Source organism: Narcine bancroftii, chromosome 1, assembly GCF_036971445.1.
Source record: "Narcine bancroftii isolate sNarBan1 chromosome 1, sNarBan1.hap1, whole genome shotgun sequence".
In the NCBI taxonomy this organism is placed as follows: domain Eukaryota; kingdom Metazoa; phylum Chordata; class Chondrichthyes; order Torpediniformes; family Narcinidae; genus Narcine; species Narcine bancroftii.
The window spans coordinates 27,878,098-27,897,333 of record NC_091469.1 but is presented as its reverse complement, the minus strand read 5'-3'; the positions used below and the strand labels follow the sequence as shown (position 1 = coordinate 27,897,333).

The 19,236-nt window shown below is 36.7% G+C and overlaps 1 protein-coding gene across 3 annotated transcripts in view; it reads right to left on the bottom strand.

Moving 5' to 3' along the window:
• The window catches only part of ecpas (Ecm29 proteasome adaptor and scaffold), a 151,973-nt gene that overhangs the window by 44,096 nt on the left and 88,641 nt on the right, over positions 1 to 19,236 (bottom strand). For all 3 annotated transcript variants that reach the window (XM_069922992.1, XM_069922994.1, XM_069922997.1), the window contains 8 exons: positions 18,095 to 18,257; positions 15,412 to 15,584; positions 12,260 to 12,361; positions 8,873 to 8,996; positions 3,875 to 4,020; positions 3,424 to 3,478; positions 2,690 to 2,804; positions 40 to 108 (listed from right to left, as the gene is read on the bottom strand). In XM_069922992.1, coding sequence (XP_069779093.1) covers positions 40 to 108; positions 2,690 to 2,804; positions 3,424 to 3,478; positions 3,875 to 4,020; positions 8,873 to 8,996; positions 12,260 to 12,361; positions 15,412 to 15,584; positions 18,095 to 18,257 — 947 coding nt within the window. The remainder of the gene's footprint in view (positions 1 to 39; positions 109 to 2,689; positions 2,805 to 3,423; positions 3,479 to 3,874; positions 4,021 to 8,872; positions 8,997 to 12,259; positions 12,362 to 15,411; positions 15,585 to 18,094; positions 18,258 to 19,236) is intronic.

The window sequence follows — 19,236 nt, the reverse complement described above, 5'->3', positions numbered from 1 at the left end:
TGTAAATGTTAATAAATTATAACTCCTAGTCTATCTTACCCATCAGGGGTTTTCCCCATTGATCCACCTTGAAACAATTCAGTATTTTCTGAAATATTCTGTTTAATCCTGTGTGAAGAATCACAGACTTTCAATAAATCAACAATATTTATCCCTTAACTTAGCCATGAAGGTTTTTCTCATTGTTAAAATACTGATTTTTTAAAAAGTTAGTACTTTTAAGTGAATAAATACACTTCAGTGACATTTTATTGACTGCAAAGTCCTTTGAAATGTACGTCTTGAAGCTTTTACTTAATGATCTTTTAATATTCAAAATGATTTGTACATGACAAAATAATTATTTGCAAAAGATTAAGATCCAAAAATTAAGTACTGTATAGTAAAACAGTAGGAAATATTGGTTCCCAACTCATGAATTACTCTTTGAAATGCAATCAATATCTCTAACATTGCACTTTCAGCCAAGACTTATTCTCCTTAAATTTGTAATTCACTAATAAGCAAAAAAATTAACTCAGAATCAAGTTTTACTGTCATGAAAACATCACAAAATTTGTTGTTTTAAGGCAGCACTGTGCATTACTGATGCAAAATTGCTGTAATTACAGTTCTGTAAAAGAATATTTAAAAATAAATAATTCAAAATTTAGAAAAAGGTGAAGTAGTGTCTATAGGTTCATTGTCCATTCAGATATCTGATGGAGGAGGGGAAGAAGCTATTTTTGTAACATTGGGTGTGCATCATTTAAAAAAAAAAATTTTTTTACACTATGAACCATATTAATCAAAATACGCACAAACATTTCCCTCTTGAATATACACAGTGGCATTTTCTCCCCTTTTCTCCCCTCCCTTCCCTCCCTCCTTCCAACCCCCCTCCATACCCACTAAACGTTCAACATATACAATACAATAAACCCATTAAACAATGTCATCACACAATGAAAATAAACAAGAAAATTGTGTCATCTACTTTTACACACTGGGTCAGTTCACTTCGTATTCTCATTTTATCATTTTAGGGGGTGGAGGTCCGCGGCAGGCCCTCTCTGTGGTGTTCCATGTATGGTTCCCAAATTTGTTCGAATACTGTGACGTTATTTTTTAAATTATATGTTATTTTTTCCAAAGGAAAAAAATGGAATACATTTATTCATTTCTATGTACCGCTGTTGTACTCTCAAGCTCTCTTCTGATTTCCAGGTTGACATTATAAATTTTTTTGCTGCAGCTAAGGCTATCATAATAAATCTTTTTTGCACTTCATCCAGTTTGAGGCCTAATTCTTTATTCTTATATTACTGAGAAGAAAGATCTCTGCATTTTTTGGTATGTTGTTTTTTTGTGATTTTATTTAATACCTGATTTAGATCTTCCCAAAACTTTTCCACTTTCTCACATGCCCAAATTGCATGTACTGTTGTTCCCATTTCTTTCTTACAGCGAAAACATCTATCTGATACTTTTGGGTCCCATTTATTTAACTTTTGGGGCAGGATATATAGCCTGAGTAACCAATTATATTGTATCATGCGTAACCTCGTGTTTATTATATTTCTCATAGTTCCTGAGCATAGCTTTTCCCATATTTCATTTTTTATCTTTATGTTTAGATCTTGTTCCCATTTTTGTTTGGGTTTACAGCTTATTTCATCATTCTCTTTCTCTTGCAGCCTGATGTACATGTTTGTTATAAATCTTTTAATTATCATCGAGTCTGCAATCACATATTCAAAGCTGCTTCCTTCTGGTAACCTCAGCCTGCTTCCCAATTTGTCCTTTAAGTAGGTTTTCAGTTGGTGGTATGCAAACATTGTACCATGAGTTATTCCATATTTGTACTTCATTTGTTTAAAAGATAATAAATTATTTCCCAAAAAACAATTTTCTATTTTTTTAATCCATTTTCCCTCCCATTCTCTAAATGAAAGGTTATCTATTGTGAAAGGGATTAGTTGATTTTGCATCAATAATAATTTTGGTAGTTGGTAATTTGTTTTTATTCCTTTCTACGTGAATCTTCTTCCAAATGTTGAGCAGATGGTGCAGTACTGGTGAACTTTTATATTGCACCAGTTTTTCATCCCACTTATAAAGTATATGTTCTGGTATCTTCTCCCCTATTTTATCTCGCTCTAACTTGGTCCAATCTGGTTTTTCCCTTGTTTGATTAAAAATCTGCTAGATATCTTAATTGTACTGCTCTATAATAATTCTTAAAGTTTGGTAGCTGTAAGCCCCCTTGTTTGTACCATTCTGTTAATTTATCTAGCGCTATCCTCGGTTTCCCCCCTTTCCATAAGAATTTCCTTATTATTTTCTTCAGCTCATTGAAGAATTTCTCTGTTAAGGGAATTGGTAATGATTGAAATAGGTATTGCATCCTTGGGAAGATATTAATTTTAATGCAATTTACCCTTCCTATCAGTGTTAGTGGTAAATCTTTCCAATGTTCTAAGTCATCTTGTAATTTCTTCATTAATGGCTGATAATTTAATTTGTATAGATGGCCTAAATTATTATCTAGTCTAATACCTAGGAATTGGATTGCTTGTGTTTGCCATTTAAATGGTGATTCTTTCTTAAACTTTGTGAAATTCACAAGGAATTAACCTTGTTGAAATCGACAGCACTGATAATATTATAGAGCTTTCTAAAACCATTCAATTAAAGGATGCATTCCTACCGTTTTCCTGTCATGAGAGTTTCCACAAGCATTGAGACCAGCTCCTCTTGATCCTGTTCAGTGCCTAGCTCGTATACTAATCCAAGACCTTTAGAAGCCACATCCTGGCTAAGCTCTACAATATTAAGCAAAGGAATTAAAAAAAAACAAACAGGAAAAAGTAACTTGATTAATATATGCATGTGTGTGAGTAAGTGAGTGTATATGTGATATATATAGCAACAATATTTCTGATCAAATAACTGTTTTCAATTAAATAATTATTTAATGATACAAGAAGTGACTTGCTGAATACAAATCTCAGACTAAGAATTTCCTTCATTGTAACGTTTTGAATTTAAAACATTTTCTACAGTTTCCGGAATGCTATATAAAATTACAGATGCTGTCCCATAGTTAAAGGCACTTCGAAGGCTTTTTAAAAATGTCAACTCATTAAATCTTGAATTATTTACAAAATTCAATAAATTGAAAATAAGCATTTATTTATTGGCATTCCAGTCATCACTTTAAAAATTTTAGCTCAACTTTGATGGCAAATAAAAGGCCTTCTATTTTGTGTGTTATTAAATTTGGCACTTGTATATTTCTGACACATAGATGCATGCAGTGATTTAAATTAATCTGATTCAGTAAGAAAGTTAATGAGTAGCAGAGCCTTAAGAGATTACATTTAAACTGGATATTCTTTGCAAGCAGCAAACAAAATGGTAGAGGGTCAGAATAAAACTCACCATCATTCTCGGATAAAATAGAGATGAATGCACCTTGAATTTCTTTTAAATGACTCTGTAATAAAATTATATGAACAACTCAGAGTTTGGAGAAGGTCTTTTTTTTAAAAATAAGCCAAACTTTGACACGTGATCAATTTTTCAATTTTTTTTTAGCAAAGGAGGTAATGATAAACTGATTTCTCATGTGGAATATTCATTCCACACAAGTTCAAGAAGAAGTTTAGAAAAAGAGTTGAAAATCTTTTTAATGTGATACAGGTATGTTTTGATCCAATTACAGTCCTTGATATCACCTAATTCAAAAAGGTGCCTGTATCACAGAACTTTTTTTGTTAAAAAAAATTTCTTAGGCACTGCATCCAATATTAATCCATTATATTTTCCCTATACATTCAGTAATTATATACACTATAATTTTGTTGACATGAAAATGAATTAATATCCTCACCTTGATCTCCTTGTGTTGACTCAGTTTTTTCACCAGCGACAAAAGCCAAATACAGGAAGCCTGGCGGATGTGGGGATTAGGACAAACAATATATTTCTTTAGGATGTTATCCAGAACCCAGGGAACAACGTCGTTTACTTTAATAGCTTGAGGATTAAAAGAACATGATGTTGAGTTGATGAGACATACCTAATGTCTAAAACATTTTAATACATCCTTCTGTTGAGAAGGATTAAAATGACTGGCGGAATCTTATTGCTGGTGCAGCCATTCAAACTGAAATAAGCCCCTGATTTGAGTGCAAGGCTCATACATGCTAACATGTCAGGATTGCCTTCCTGTCAATTTCCTTCAGATGCCAACAATCTCTTGCCATTTATGGAAATGGCAAGAGATTAAAAAAGTCACCTCAGATCCTATGACAAATCAGATCTGACAAAGAAACTGATACTACAATTGATTTCTAGGCCTTCAGATTAGGAGGCACATAGTCAAGGTGTAAGGGTGGGTTTTTTTTTTGAACACTTTAGTTTAATTATTATTAAAGTTTTTTTGTGTTTTTAGTCTTTAAACTTTGTCAATCTTTTTGGAATATTCAAGAACTCTGAAATTAAATGTGAGCTTTAATAGAAAGCAAAGCTTCTCTACCCTTTGCCTGTGTCGAGGCTTGGCAGGAATGCTCTGAGGCAGGAAGACTGCACATCTGCCGCCTTGTGTTGGTTCAGACAATGCTTAAGACCCACAAGGTCGACCTGATAGGACTTCTACCTCTAATCTAGAAGGAATAATGTTCAAACCTTTAACGATGTTTAAAACTTAAAAGGTGGTCAAATCTTAAATGATCAAAATAGAAGAATTTTGTCATCTTTGCATTACTTAAGGAAAAATGTTAAACTGATGCAGTTGATTTCTGCTCAATTGATCCAGTTCTTATCAATATTAATAAAATATAGCCAACATTTTCTGTGGTTGCAATAATTAATAATTCCCACTTTCCAAAGCAATACCGAATGTAATATTTTCAAATACTAGATAAAAATCTCATTTTCTAAGTACTATGCAAAAGAAATTTCTGCACAACTACTTTCCACTGATTTACTTGCAGCAGTATTAATACTGCAAACATCTGATGCAGAAATATTCAGAAACACTTCTTGGTTTAGAATTGTACCTATTAGTTTACATTAAAATATTGTGAAAGTGTGATATTTTTCTGATAAGAGGACAGATCTGATAATCTTGGCAATACAAGTAGTGCTGGACCAACAGATTTTCTAGATTATTAGATGTTAGTACTACAAATACCCAAACACACTTGCACTTCACTTTTTGGCTTCCATTTTACACAGTAGTTTAACAAATCTTCCTGCGAACCAAGGGAGTTTAAAGGGTGTAGAAAAATACAAGCATTCTCAACTCTGGCTCTGGCTGTAAACCAATCTCCCTTCTTGACTATGAATCTGGTTCTAGTTGCACACTTGACCAATAGTTCAGGCACCCAATTCTATGCACACGGTGAAATCACATTCCAAACTTATTCAGAATAATTATTATCAGATGCCAGATCATCAGGAGTTTATATGAACACTGAGCAATATTTGCAATATATGACCATACAAAGTAATTGAATTGAGAGGGGAATAAGAAAAAAATAATAGGTTTTCAACCATCAAAATAATTTAATATCTTTAGCCTAGGACTTTACCTGCACCTTATGACCTTTACTTATTAGCAGGTTTAAGAGCTCCAGTTAGACTATTCCTTTGTTGGCAGAGCTGACTTCCTTCTTCCCTTCCACAGGAACATCCAAATCTCACTAATCTTCCAAACTTTCAGCAATTACTAACTTCCTACGTTTACAACCAAAATGGGCCAAAGGAAGATATTTCCTTTGTGCCCCAATTCACAAATAAGCTATACATTTAGAATTAAAAATCATTCCAAATTTGTTCACAGAAATGTGTGGATTTTCCCCATTACTTAATCAATTTCAGATCTATTCCAGCAAAGAAATTAATATTGCTCTCATGTCAGATCACAAAAGTAATTTGAGTTCCCTCTCAGCTTTCTCCACTTCAATGAACCTCAAGGGGTGATAATAAAGGGCTCACTCCAAGAAAATTCCTGAAAACAAGAATCTGAAACGAGCCACAAGACCAAATGACAAGAGCACATTTAGACCATTAAGCCCTTTGAGTCAGCTCTGCCATTCAAATCATGGCTGATGTATTTTTCCTTTCAACCTCGTTCTCCTGCCTTCTCCCCATAACCTTTGATACCCCTATTAATCAATAATTTATCAACCTCTACTTTAAATCTACCCAATGACTTGGCCTCCACAGCTGTATGTGGCATTGAATTCAACAGATTCACAACTCCCGACTGAAGAAATTTCTCTTCATTTCTGTTCTAAAGGTATGTCCTTTTATTCTGAGGCTATGACCTCTGCTCCTAGACTGCCCTACTAAGAATAACATCTTTTCCATATCCACTATATCTAGCCCCTTCAATTTTCATGGCAATGTGGTAGAAATGTTGGTTCTATTTGTCTAGGCATAATACATAACAGACTCGCTACTTTCACTTAGTTGGATTTTACAAGTCTGAAATATATTACAGTAAAACTCTGATTATCCAAAATGATCAGGACTGGGACTATTTCGGATAAATGATATTTTCAGATTACTGGTCATTTAAAAAAAATGCCCAGTACCAACAGCAAATCACTTGTAACAGTGTTTAAACAACAACAAACAAGAAGGGAAGGGTTTTTAAGCATTAAAATAACATTTAATTCTCAACAAAAAACAGCAGCTTTACTTTCTGTTGTATGGAGAGACATACTTTTCTTCTTTTTATTTTGTCACATCCACAGTATTCTCCGCAAACCTTTGCCATTGCAAAATCCTTGAGAGCTCCATTGAAATCAAAATGGCGTCTCAGAGATGCACATGAGCATTCTGGGTTTAAAATTTTTTCAACCCGTGTCATCAGTTCAGCTCCAAAAGAATTTTGGATAACTGAGGACTTCTGATTGTTTTGGATACTCTAGGTCTCTGTACTCCCCTCTGCAAGTGGATCCTTGATTTTCTCATCGGAAGACCACAGTCTGTACGAATTGGAAAAAACGTCTCCTCCTCAATGATTATCAACACAGGCTCACACCAAAGATGTGAGCTTAGCCCACTGCTCTACTCATTATACACCCATGACTGTGAGGCCAGGCACATTCCAATGCCATCCACAAGTTTGTCGATGACTCAACAGTTGTCGGCAGAATCACAAATGCAATGAGGAAGCGTACAGGAGGGAGACAGATCAACTCGTTGAATGGTGTAACGACAACAACATCGTGCTCAACCTCAGCAAAACCAAGGAGTTAATTATGGACTTCAGGAGGAAGTCAGGGGATCACCACCCAGTTCTCATCAAGGGCTCAGTAGTGGAGAGGATCAAGAATTTCAAATTCTTGGGTGCCAACATCTCTGAAGATCTGTCCTGGAGCCTCCATGTTGATCCAATTACAAAGAAGGCTCGCCAGTGGCTAATCTTCATGAGGTGCTTGAGGAGATTCGGTCTGGCACCAAAGACTCTAGAAAACTTCTGCAGGTGCACCATGGAGAGTATTCTGGCTGGTTGCATCACTGCCTTGGATGGAGGCACCAACTCTCAGGACAAGAATAAACTCCAGAGGGTTGTTAACTCGGCCTATGATATCACAGGCACCAGACTTCACTCCATCGAGGACTTCTGCATGAGGTGATGTCTTAAAAAAAGCAGAATCTATCGTCAAAGACCACCACCATCCAGGCCATGCCCTCTTCACTCTGCTACCATCAGGAAAAAGGTATAGAAGCCTAAAAATGAGCACTCAACGGCACAAGGACAGCTTCTGCACTGCTGCCATCAGATTCCTGAATAATCAATGAACCAAAGACACTGCCTTACTTTTCGTGCACCATTATTTCTATTTTTTTTAATAGTAATGTTGTAAGATGGTTATAATATGAATGTTTGCACTGTGATGCGGCCACAGAACACCAAATTTATTGACTTGTTCACGACAGTAGATTCTGATTTCCTCATTTATCCAATATTTTTCAGAGGTGAATTAACATAATTTTTGCTTCAAATTTTTTTGGATGAATGAGGGTTTCTGATTTTTCTGAAATCCCCAATTATCCAAAAAATTTTTTTGAACCGAACAGACATCACTTCCAGGTCCAAAAAACTTTCGGATAACTGAGGATCTTGGACTGTATGCTTGAAGTTGTAAGAAATAAAAAGTTTCAGCATTAATGTGTTTTGAATGTTACTAGAAAAAAGTAAGTAATAACAAGTAATGAACCTTTTGCCCATTTTACTATATTATAACTTTAAATAAAATTACATTTTGCATTTCCAAGTTATCCCATCACATAGCATCTATTAACCACAAAATACAAGTATTCATTACTTTTAAGTTGGATGTTATTAATGCTATATTATCTTTTTCATTCTTCTGAACATTTAAAGCAATCATGTAACTTATTTTGTAAGATATTATAAATAATAAGATTGATTATAATACAGTAAAACCACCTCTATCCAACACCTATGGTGATTGGTAAATGGCGGATAAATTAATTTGGCAGTTTCCTGATAGTACGTGTTGCATAGATTGGCGAACTGACTATTGGGCAGGGGAATTTTAAATTTTATTTTTCACCTGTTTATTTTCCTCTATTTTTTTGCCAGTTGGTTGAATTCCAGATAATGGGGATTTTACTGTAATATAATCTGATGCAGTGCTTGCACTACACCCAAGGTCTTCAAAATTTTTACAGACTTCAAAGTGGCTCATTTCAGATTCCTGTTTCATCTTGGAGTGAGCCCTGCAATATCATTGCTATTTCCTATTCACTGTTCAAAGTAAAATTGTAAGAATTTGTCATAAAGTGAACATACTTTGAGCACATGTGTAATCACATTAACACATACAAACCGTCTGCAACTTACTATCTGGAGGTATGTATTCCCCCTCAGCAACCATCCACAAATCACGAGCTGCCAGTGAGCTTGTCCCTATTGCTGCATTGGTGATAGCTTCTCCAACTGTGAACTGCAGCTCTATTTGCTTTGCCTGGGAAGAAATAAATGTAGTCTCATTATTTAATGTTTCATGTTCTAGGGAAAATAGAAAACAAATGGATTCAATGATCCCTGTATTAATTTTTGTTAAAATCAATTCTTTGCATTGGGCGAGAATTGATCAACAATTCTATAGTATCTTTAACACATTAGTGAGAGATTTCATCTAAGATTTGCCACAAATTTCAACTTAGCAAACACAAAAATAGTACTTGCATTTCCATAACACCTTTCTAGATCTCAGGAGAGCACTAAATATTAGAACCTTTTCAGGTGTCATTACCACGTAAGCTGAATATACAAAATCTGAGGAGAAGGACATTTGGCTCTTCAAGCTTACTCTGCCAATATCATGGCTGAATTGATTGCACACACACCTTCCCAACTGTCTGTTCAAACATGATCTTTAACTGATCCCCTTGCTCATCAAGAATCTAAACACCTTACCTTAAAAACACTTTGACATTGCTTTCAACACTCTTTGTGGAAGAGAGCTCCTCAATTAAAATTTACCTCATGTGTCTTCATGCATGGCTCCTTTATTTATAAACAATGATAATGCCCTGTCCATATGCATCTTGGCAAGATCCCTTAGCATCTTCCATGGTTCACTCAAATCCTTATCCCTAAATTTCAGCAGAAATAAATTTAGCCTGGCTAATCTTTCTTTTTTAAGTCAATTTGCATGTTTCTAGGTATTAATCCAATAAAACTTAATCGAATCACTTCCAATGCAATAACATTTTCCTGAAATGAAGAAACCAATACAGTACACTGCTCTCTTTCCAAATGCCTTTATAATGGAAGCTCAATTTCTCTACTTTTTATTCAAGTTTCCTTGAAATAAATAACATTCAGTTCCATTCTTAATTACTTGACGTACACCTGCATTCTACCCTAGGAGACCCAGATTCCTTGCCCCTGAGCTCTGCATCTCTCACCATTGAGCTAATTTGCTTTTTAAAAATATTTTCTTTAGAAAAAATTGACTAACTGTATATTTTACTATATTATGCTTACTTATTTACTTAACAAATCTACATATCTTTTATATCCTCCCAAGGATCTTCTCATAGCTTATGTTCCTGAGTATCTTTGTTAGCAAACTTTGCAACAATATTGTTGGTGCTTTCATTCAAATTATTTCTATCAATTCTAAAAAATTGAGGCCTTGAGACTGAACCTTGCAACACAACATTCAGTACATCTGCCAACCACAAGACAAAAATTAAGCATAGTTTCTGTTTTCTCTCAGCTAACCAATCTTCCATCCATGCCAAATGTAGGAAAATGTAGAAACCAATTACAAGCAAAAAGCTACCTCGAAGAGCAATAGAATATTATGCAAATATAGTGGCACTCCATTACTCCAGCAGGCTCTGAACTTTGGTGTGCTGGACTGGCAGATTTTCCACACTATCTGACCTTTTCTTATTAATATTACTGGACAACAATTTTTTTTCGAAAGGTTTGCTTCCTGAAAATCAATTGGAGATTATGATAATCAACTTTAAGCTGAAGACAAAGGTAATTTTAGATTTGCTGCATCATGTAGGAAGTTGGAGAAACATTAAATGAACTTGTATTGAATAAGTGAATACTTGCCACAAATGTGACAGAATTTATCACAGCTGTTGTGATATTGATGAAACATTTCTGCTGTATTGAATCTTTCTGATGAAAATAAATGCTATTGTTAAGCGCACTCATTGTGCTATTGCCTGAAGAACATGTGCATCAACATGCATTCAATCCATAATCAATGTAATGCACAGCATCTGTATATGTGAGCTGCCTGTCTGCATCTAACTTGACTAAGCATGCCCAGGCCTGCCAACATTTACATAACACCTGCCTTGAGTGCATGCCCAGGCATGCTTGGAGTGACCATAACAGCTTGCTTTGTAGACAATATACTAATAAACTTAAAATATGACAGGAAATCATAAGACAGATTACGTCTTAAAAAACAAAAGTAGGAAATTTTTTAAGGTGATTTTTGTGATCAGCAGTTCAAAATCCACAAAATAAACCAAAAAGTATTCATGAAACAAAATTTTTATTGTCCAGTGTACTCTGATTGGTAGCCCACAGCCCAATTGTATGAACACTGAAGTTTCCAATTTCTGGTAACTCACTCACTGTATTCCCTTTCCTCTCCCACTGGTTCAACCAGAATCTCTCCCCCCTATGCTTACCTTCCCATCCTTTGCCCCTCCCCATTACCTAGGTTCACCATCCTCCCCCATTTGAATCTATCAGCTCACCTTCTTAATGGGGTTCCACCTAAATTCACCTGATTCCATCCTCTTAATTCTCCCCCTCCCCCATCTGGTTCCATCTCTCACTTACCTGTTTCTGGTCCCAACATTCCCCTCCCACCCCCACTGGATTCATCTGCCCACCATCTACCCTAAACTGACTCTACCTATCACCTTCTGCCTCTGCCCTACCCCATCTATGTGCCCATCATCATGATCTTCCCACCCATCTCCCTAATCTGATTCCACCTAGCTCCGACTAGCCTCTTTTATCCCTTTCCCTTATTTCTATATACTAGCTTATTCTTCATATATTCTGGATTCTGCTGCAACTTTTTGACCTTCCCTGCATTGTCTCCACAGATGCCGTTTGACCTGCTAAGATTTTCCAACAATTTATTTTTAAAATTGAAGTCAAGGAAATTTTCAGGCATCATTATATAGACAATATTTAACTTCTAGAAGCTGGTCTGATGACACAGAGCCAGATATTGCATCTTAATCAATGCTGTTTGCAATTATAAGACACAATAATAACTTTCTAATATAACAACATTCAAAATGCTTTTATTTTTATATGGTACTTTCTACAAGAATTCATGAAAGCTTTGCAGTAACCATCATACTTGCAACTTTATCATTGTAAAGGACAAAAAAAATGGTCAGAAGTGTATAGCAACATCATCACGTCTTGTCTCTAATGCTTCATCTCAAAAATTGAAGCAGCCTGAGGAGGCAGTTCACTGATACATTCTCAGGGCTAACCAAGGTCAAAATACAAGTGGAATTGCTGGTGAGCAGCATCCTATTGTCTTTTGAATCTGAAAATCCTTGCTTACCAGCATCAACAACATAATTCTGCAGCATAAACCATAGTGGTCAAGAAACCCTCAAGTGAGCAAAGATGAGGAGTTGGCATTGATCATATCAAGAAAAAATACACACTTGTACAGTTTGATTACAGTTTTCTACAATTGATAAATAAATTGCTTACCTCAACAGAGTCCATCAATCCTTGTAAGAGTTTCTTTTGATAAGGAAAATCAGCATCACCTATAGGCAAATAACCCAGTGTCTGTACTGTCCGTTCCTTCATCTACAGAAACAGAACCAAATTATATTCCAGAACCAAACTTGCTTTTCTCTGCTAAATTTAATACTCTTGTACATAAATGGAATAGGAACTGAATAAATATTTGAGTAAAAACATTTGATTTAGGATGCAGCCAACTGCAAAAGTTTGATTGTCATTACAGGTGAACCCTGCATTGAGGAAGGATTGTGTTCTTATTAAACTGCTCACGTCACGATTTTCTGTAAAGTGAAGCTACGTCATCTGTGCAAAGAATTGGGAAGTGTTTTTTTTAAAATTTGTTTATACTTCTCACATAAATTGCTTGAGAGCAAATTTTTATTCCCTGTGCCAGATTGTTTGGTTGTGATCTTGTATCCCGTAAGGGTGCAATTCTGTTATCTGTGACACACAGGTCACAAGTATTTAGTAGCTTATAACTTTAAGTTTAAATGTAGGAACCCAGAATGTGCACTTTTTCATTTTTGATCTGAATTTGAAAATGGCGGTACTGCTGGAGCCACTGTAACAGCAGCACTGCTGCTAGTGAGGACCCACGGGCAGTAAGGAGCGGAGAAACAGCATTCCCGCAGGGACCAACTGCCGTCAGCTCTGCACAGGTTTTGAATGGCCCGTTAAAGGAACAGATGGTAGTTTTATTTAAAATCCTGTGATTGCAGGGTTTACACCCAAGAAGGCGGTGCCCATGATCGGCAGCAGCCACGAGGGGTTGCAGACTCCAGGGGAGCGTAGGACTGGCACAGGACACCAGAAAACAGGGAGATCATCCATCTGAGCAGAAGCAGAAGCAGAAGCAGAAGCTGAGCACAACCCACAGGTTGGTAACTATGGCAGTGGACCAGTGAGGGGGCTCTGCATCTGAAACACCTACGCATGCAGCGGGCTGCTGGCGACTCGAGGCAAGGAATCCTCGGAGGCTGGGGGCTGCTGTTGGGAGACCCGCTGGGCTGTGGACTGCTGGAATTCAACTTGAAACTGGCTGAAGCGGTACCAGGTATTGGAACCGGGATGTGAGGAGGTGCTGAAGGCGCAGAAGGGTTCTTGAGCATGTCAGAAGTTCGGATCTGAAACTTGGGTTGCCAATGGTTTGCACTGGACTCTGTGTGGCTGTGGAAGCGCTGAAGGCGAATCTACAGACACTCAGTAAATCTGGGGAGACTCTCCTTTGCTTTTCTTTCTCTGACTGTAAGAGGACTTCAGGCAATTTCTGCTGATGGCGAATCTGTTCTGCTTTACAGGAGGCAAGAGCAATTTCATGTAATATGATATTGTTTTATTACAATGATAATAAATTGAATCTTGAATTAAAATCTGGCTCTTCAAAGTGTTCTGTGGTATATTAACATACTAGATACATGAGTTATAAATATTACTTTTGTGTAAGAGGCACTGAAGAAAGTTTATAGGTTATGTTAGAATAGTTATAGGTAAAATATGTCTTTAAAAGAGATAGATTGTGGGGGTTTAGTTTAGGTTATTCTTCACAAACAGAGTAACACCACAAAATCTCATTTAAAGTGCAAGAGCTTTGCTGAAGTGAGACATTGTGTCACCAGTGACTTTGCAGAGTAAATGGAATTGCTTTGGAAAGAACTTCACAATGAGGTGCAAATGGAACAATGACCAGGCAGAGGCTGATAAGATCTTTCGAAAATTGGGTTTGCAGCCTTGGGAGAGGTTATTTGGATTCTTACAAGCAGCGAGAGGAAAAAAAAACAAGTGATTTCTCTTTTGAACAGAGAGAGATAAGTCAGTTTTACAGCAGCAGTTGAGGCTGCAAAATGGCAAGCTGGCAGGCTTATTAAAAAACCCATTTTGAAGAAGGATTGTGAGTTCTGAGTTCAGCCTGTTCAAAACCCTTGTCCTTACAAGAGGAAATGGCTGGCTAGAGTATTTCTCCTGAAATAAGGGAAACAAGTGGAGCTCTGTGGTGACCTAGAAGAAGAGATTATCATTTGGAAAACCCACATTGGGGCAAGTTTCTTTGGCAAGTCATTGAAGTGACTGATTAGAGGAAATCAGTTTGTGCGTGTCTAACGAGCAACAAATATCTCTGAAACCAACAAGAACATTCCTGAGCGGTAACCATTTAACTTTAAGCACCAAAGCCTGGTGGAAATGATAAATGTTGAATTCTGTGCACAGTATAAGAATAGCCTGTTACCAGTGAACTTGGAGAAGTGAAAAGTGAACGACTGGACAATGAGACAACTTTCCTGAACATATACACATTACATACTTGTGCATTTAAAAATAGAAGGGGGTTAAGTGAGGTTAAGTTAAGTTCATAGTAATAAGTTAAAGATTGATCCTTTTAATATGTTTAAAGAAAATTAAAAGCAACTTTTGTTTAAGTAACGATTGTCTTGGTGAATTTCTATTGCTGCTAGGTTTTGGAGTCCTCTGGGCTCGTAACAACATTTTACTAAAAATGGGTTCCAGAAGAAAAAGAGAAGACACATTGAAATGTACAAAGTTGTTATAGGCTGGATGCAGGGAGGATAATTTCCCGGGCTATCGAGTCTAGAACTGAACTCATAGCCTCAACAGAGGACTGAGGTGACGAGAAATTTCTTAATTCAGAGAATGTTGACCTGTAAAACTGTCTCGCATAGAATGCTACAGAAGCCAAACTTCTAAAGTATATATCAAATATACTTGCAGAGATAGGATTTGGACAGATATTTCAAAGGAAAAGAGTTGATGGATACAGACCTACTGCAAGCAAGTGGGATTGGTATAATAGGCAACATGATTGGTATTGATGAGGTGGGACAATGAAATTGCAAGAACGTGGTAATGAGATAGATGAGTCATGATCAAAGTGAATGGTGGAGCAGATTGGAAGTGGCAATGGTTTACTCCTAATATTTTTCTATATTTCTACATTTTCATGGGCCACATGATCATTAGGTTCTCCTGAAATACAGAGACCTATCACAGGAAATGCATCAATACCATTTATGAAAACAATTTATAAAATTAAGTATTCCTGGTTTAAATGAAAAGAAAACATATGATTAAAAACTATTTGTATAAGGATAAATTATTACCTTGTGGCTTTCTTTGCTTGAGGGGAGTTTAGCCAACAGGCACTCAACTAACTGTAATTTTGTGAAGCCTGGACCTTCATTTGCAATTGGTAAAGCACCATTCCTCCCAATTTCACCAACTGCCACACAAGCAGCCATGGCTAGAGAAGGGGATGCATCATCTAAAAATGAAGCTGAAATATTTTTGATTAAGATGCGTGCACACAATTATGAACTCACAATTATTTTTCCATTTTTTGAAGGGAAGGAAAGAGTGATGCATATAATATTGGGATAAATATCTGCCATGATTTACAAAATATCTAATAACAGAAAATTATGATTATTAGTAGGATTTCTTAAAAGGTGTTAAAATGTATCTTGATTTCTCTATAATGAAGCTAATACTTTAGATCCAATGTGGAAGGGGATGTTGATCCCATAAGGCATGGTTGGCGTACCAGTTAGTGCAATGCCTTTAGAGTGTCAGTGATTGGGACTGGACCGGAGTTCAAATCCCGCCTTGTCTGTAAGGAATTTGTACGTTCTCCCCGTGTCTGCATGGGTTTTCTCTGTGGGTTCCGGTTTTCTCCCACTGTTCAATTCATACTGGAGGTGTAAGTTAAAGGGGTATAAATTGGGCTGCACGGACTAGTAGGCTGAAATAGCCTGTTAATACCAAGAAACATACTTATTAATTAGGCAATTTGTGCATCATAAAATCATTTCTTAAATATTTCAGATACACCCCTGCTGCACTGGATCCTACTGGCATTGTAACTGGAAGGGGGGGGGGGCGGGAGGGGAGGTGGGGTGTAATGCCAAAGTGTTGGCTGTGTTGAGCAAAATGCTACTCAGGATTGGATAATGCTGCATCTAGATCTGCAAATTAAATCAGATCTCTCACAAAGGCTGGTTGGAAGTTTGGTCAGTGTGTTACAGTCTTAAATTCACCACAAATCCAAGAAAACTGGAGGACTATATTGGAGGATGTGGTTCATCAGATCTGGTGATTACTGTAAATATTCAAGAATAATGCAAAAATTAATTTGAGCTCAAAGTGGGAGGGTGGGGGGCGGTCGCATTATACATGGGAGTAAAGTTTTTAAAAAAAATTTTCTGCCAGGTTTAATGATAAGTAAGCCGCCTATATTTACTGATTTACCACATGATTTTGTTTACATTGGAGGTACATGGTCACATTAAACCAAGATTTTTTAAATAAGACACCGATTACTCGCTTATATAAACAGACGCTAAATGGGAAAATAACAGTTATTCTAGATACATGCATTTTGCTGTTGTTCTAATTTCTATCCATGATGTATTCTTGTGGAGCGAAGAGAGAACACAGTGTTTATGATGCATCATTTAAGCTGAAAGTGATCAAGTTTGCAAAAAACACTAACAACTGTGTAGCCTCCAGAGGGTAGATGTATGAAGAGGGTGTTAAACTGTGGTTGGAGAAGGTGGAATAGAAGTCCTGGATCTCTTTTAAAGAAACCGTCAATGTTAGTGTGGGACCAGTTTCAAGTCCATCTGACAGAACCAGTAAAGCGATTCAAGACACACCAAGCTGTTATTCCTGGTGGCTTGATAAGTGTACTGCAACCCCTTAATGTCGTGCTTAATAAGCCAATATGGACCATGTTAGAAAAGATTGGATTTCCTGGATGGCCTCAGACCAAATGGAGAAAACAGCAGGGGGAAATCTCAAGAAACCAGGCCTATCCACTGTTGTTTTCTGGGTGAAGCAGGCCTGGGATTCACTTCCAAGTAATATGGTCTCTCTGTTTTTTTAAAGACAGGAATCAGCAACAAAATGGATGGGACTGAAGATGATGTTTTATGGGCCGATGCAAGGAGCACCACTACTTCAGACTAGGAACATGAATCTGAAGATGAAATAACAGACACCACAGGCTGGGGCACAGATGAGAAGATCAACAGAGAAGAATGGGAAGTGCTTTTTGGAGCATCTGATGATGATGTGTCTGATTTTGATGGATTTTTAAAATAAAAAATGTTTTTCTTTTTATTTACGTGTATATTTTGAACAATAAATTGATTATGTTTACTATGATAATTTTGTAATTTCATTCAGGACAACATCACTTTTCTTCCACAACCTGTCAAAGTGGCACTTCCATGATGGTTTTGGACCAATAAAAAGGGGGATCATATTATACATGGGGGTAAAAATTTTCTCCCTTTTTCCCTTCAAAAAAAGGGGGGTGGGGGAGGTCACATTATACATGAAACGCATTATACACGAATATTTACGGTAGTACTGAACCAGGTCTCTGGTCAAGAAGGTTCATTTGGATTTTTTTTCCTGCCAGTTTTAAAAGACTGAAAAATCTGACCATAATTAGCAACTTCATTTCTGATGTTCAATTGCATTTCATTTTATCTGCCCAGTGATTTAAGTTTAAACTTTCTACTGTTAAGTGTTGTAGACTTATTCTATATGTTCTATAGCAGACCACTGTTTATATTGCTAAACAATTCCACTCAAGAATTTTTCCAGAGTTCTGGTGAAAACCCATTTATACAAAATATTTCAAAAATGTTTTAACATTGAAAATCAATAGCTGAACTGAAAACTTGACTTCAGGAAAACTACAAAATTCACAACCACAGGTGCTCTCACACAAAAAAAACCCATTAAACATAATGCAGAGTTATATTTCAAGTTAATTACTAATTGTTTCTGTGGTTGATTGGAGTAATTGGTCGACCAGAGGGCCTTGAATTTCCAATTCTTCTAGATCTTGGATATTTAATCCGGCTTTCTTCTTTTTGCCCAAGTAACGTCCTACCATGAATCCTAAAGCTAACAAAGCTCCATGCTGAGTTTCAGGGCTCTATGAGAATAGAATAAATTACAAAGAAAAGTCCATTACTTTGATTTCTCATGAAACTCCATCAAATAAAAATAAAGGAATGGCTTGCAATTTCAGCAAACCTATTCCAGTGCAGCTATAACATTTTTACCTGACAACACGGTAACATTTCCAGGTTTGTATTGACAAACAGCCAGACAACTCCAATCCAGCCAACTTTCACAGTGTCATCTCAGAGCAGAGAAGCAGCATATTGATGGCTGATGCTGAAACTTCTACCAGCTGCATTTTTCCCAACAATAACCTGCTTAGGTGCTGCTCAGTTAGGTTCCCTTTGGTTCATACCATCGGAGGTACCGAGGATTCACATTACATCAGAAATTCCTCAGATAATAAAGTCCATGTCATGAGGCAACAAAAATTGAGTAATATTTAAGGCTTGGTTGATAACAAATAAGAAATAATCTGGGTCCTGTGACATTCAATAACAATATTATTGCCCAATATGACAAAATCAAAATCAATGCTTCTGTGACAGATTATGTGTTATATTTTATATTGTTTTAAAGGAGATAAATTGTGATAGTTTTTTTTAAAGTTAGGTCACACACAGATACAAACACTTCAAAACAGAGCTTATTTAAAATGCAAGAGCTTGGCTCAAACCAGGCTCCGAGTGCCTTTGCACAAACTTTGAAGAATGCTCTATAGAGGCTTCACAAGTAGGTGTTAATTGGACATGCTGTGGAGTAATGGATTATTGTTTTAGAAAGCAACAGATGAACAAACTCAGAAGATTGGATCCGGTGCCGCAGTCTGAGTGCAGTTTGCTATTCTAAGAGTGTCATGTGGTTTTCTCTGAGAGGGAGGGGGGAGAGAGAGAGAGAGAGAAAATTCATTTCTACAGTTCAGCAGCAGCAGCTGGGACTGGAACAGGACAAGCTGGCAAACTTGTGGAAAACCTCATTTTGAAAATGGGTGCAAGAGGAGATGGCTGGTT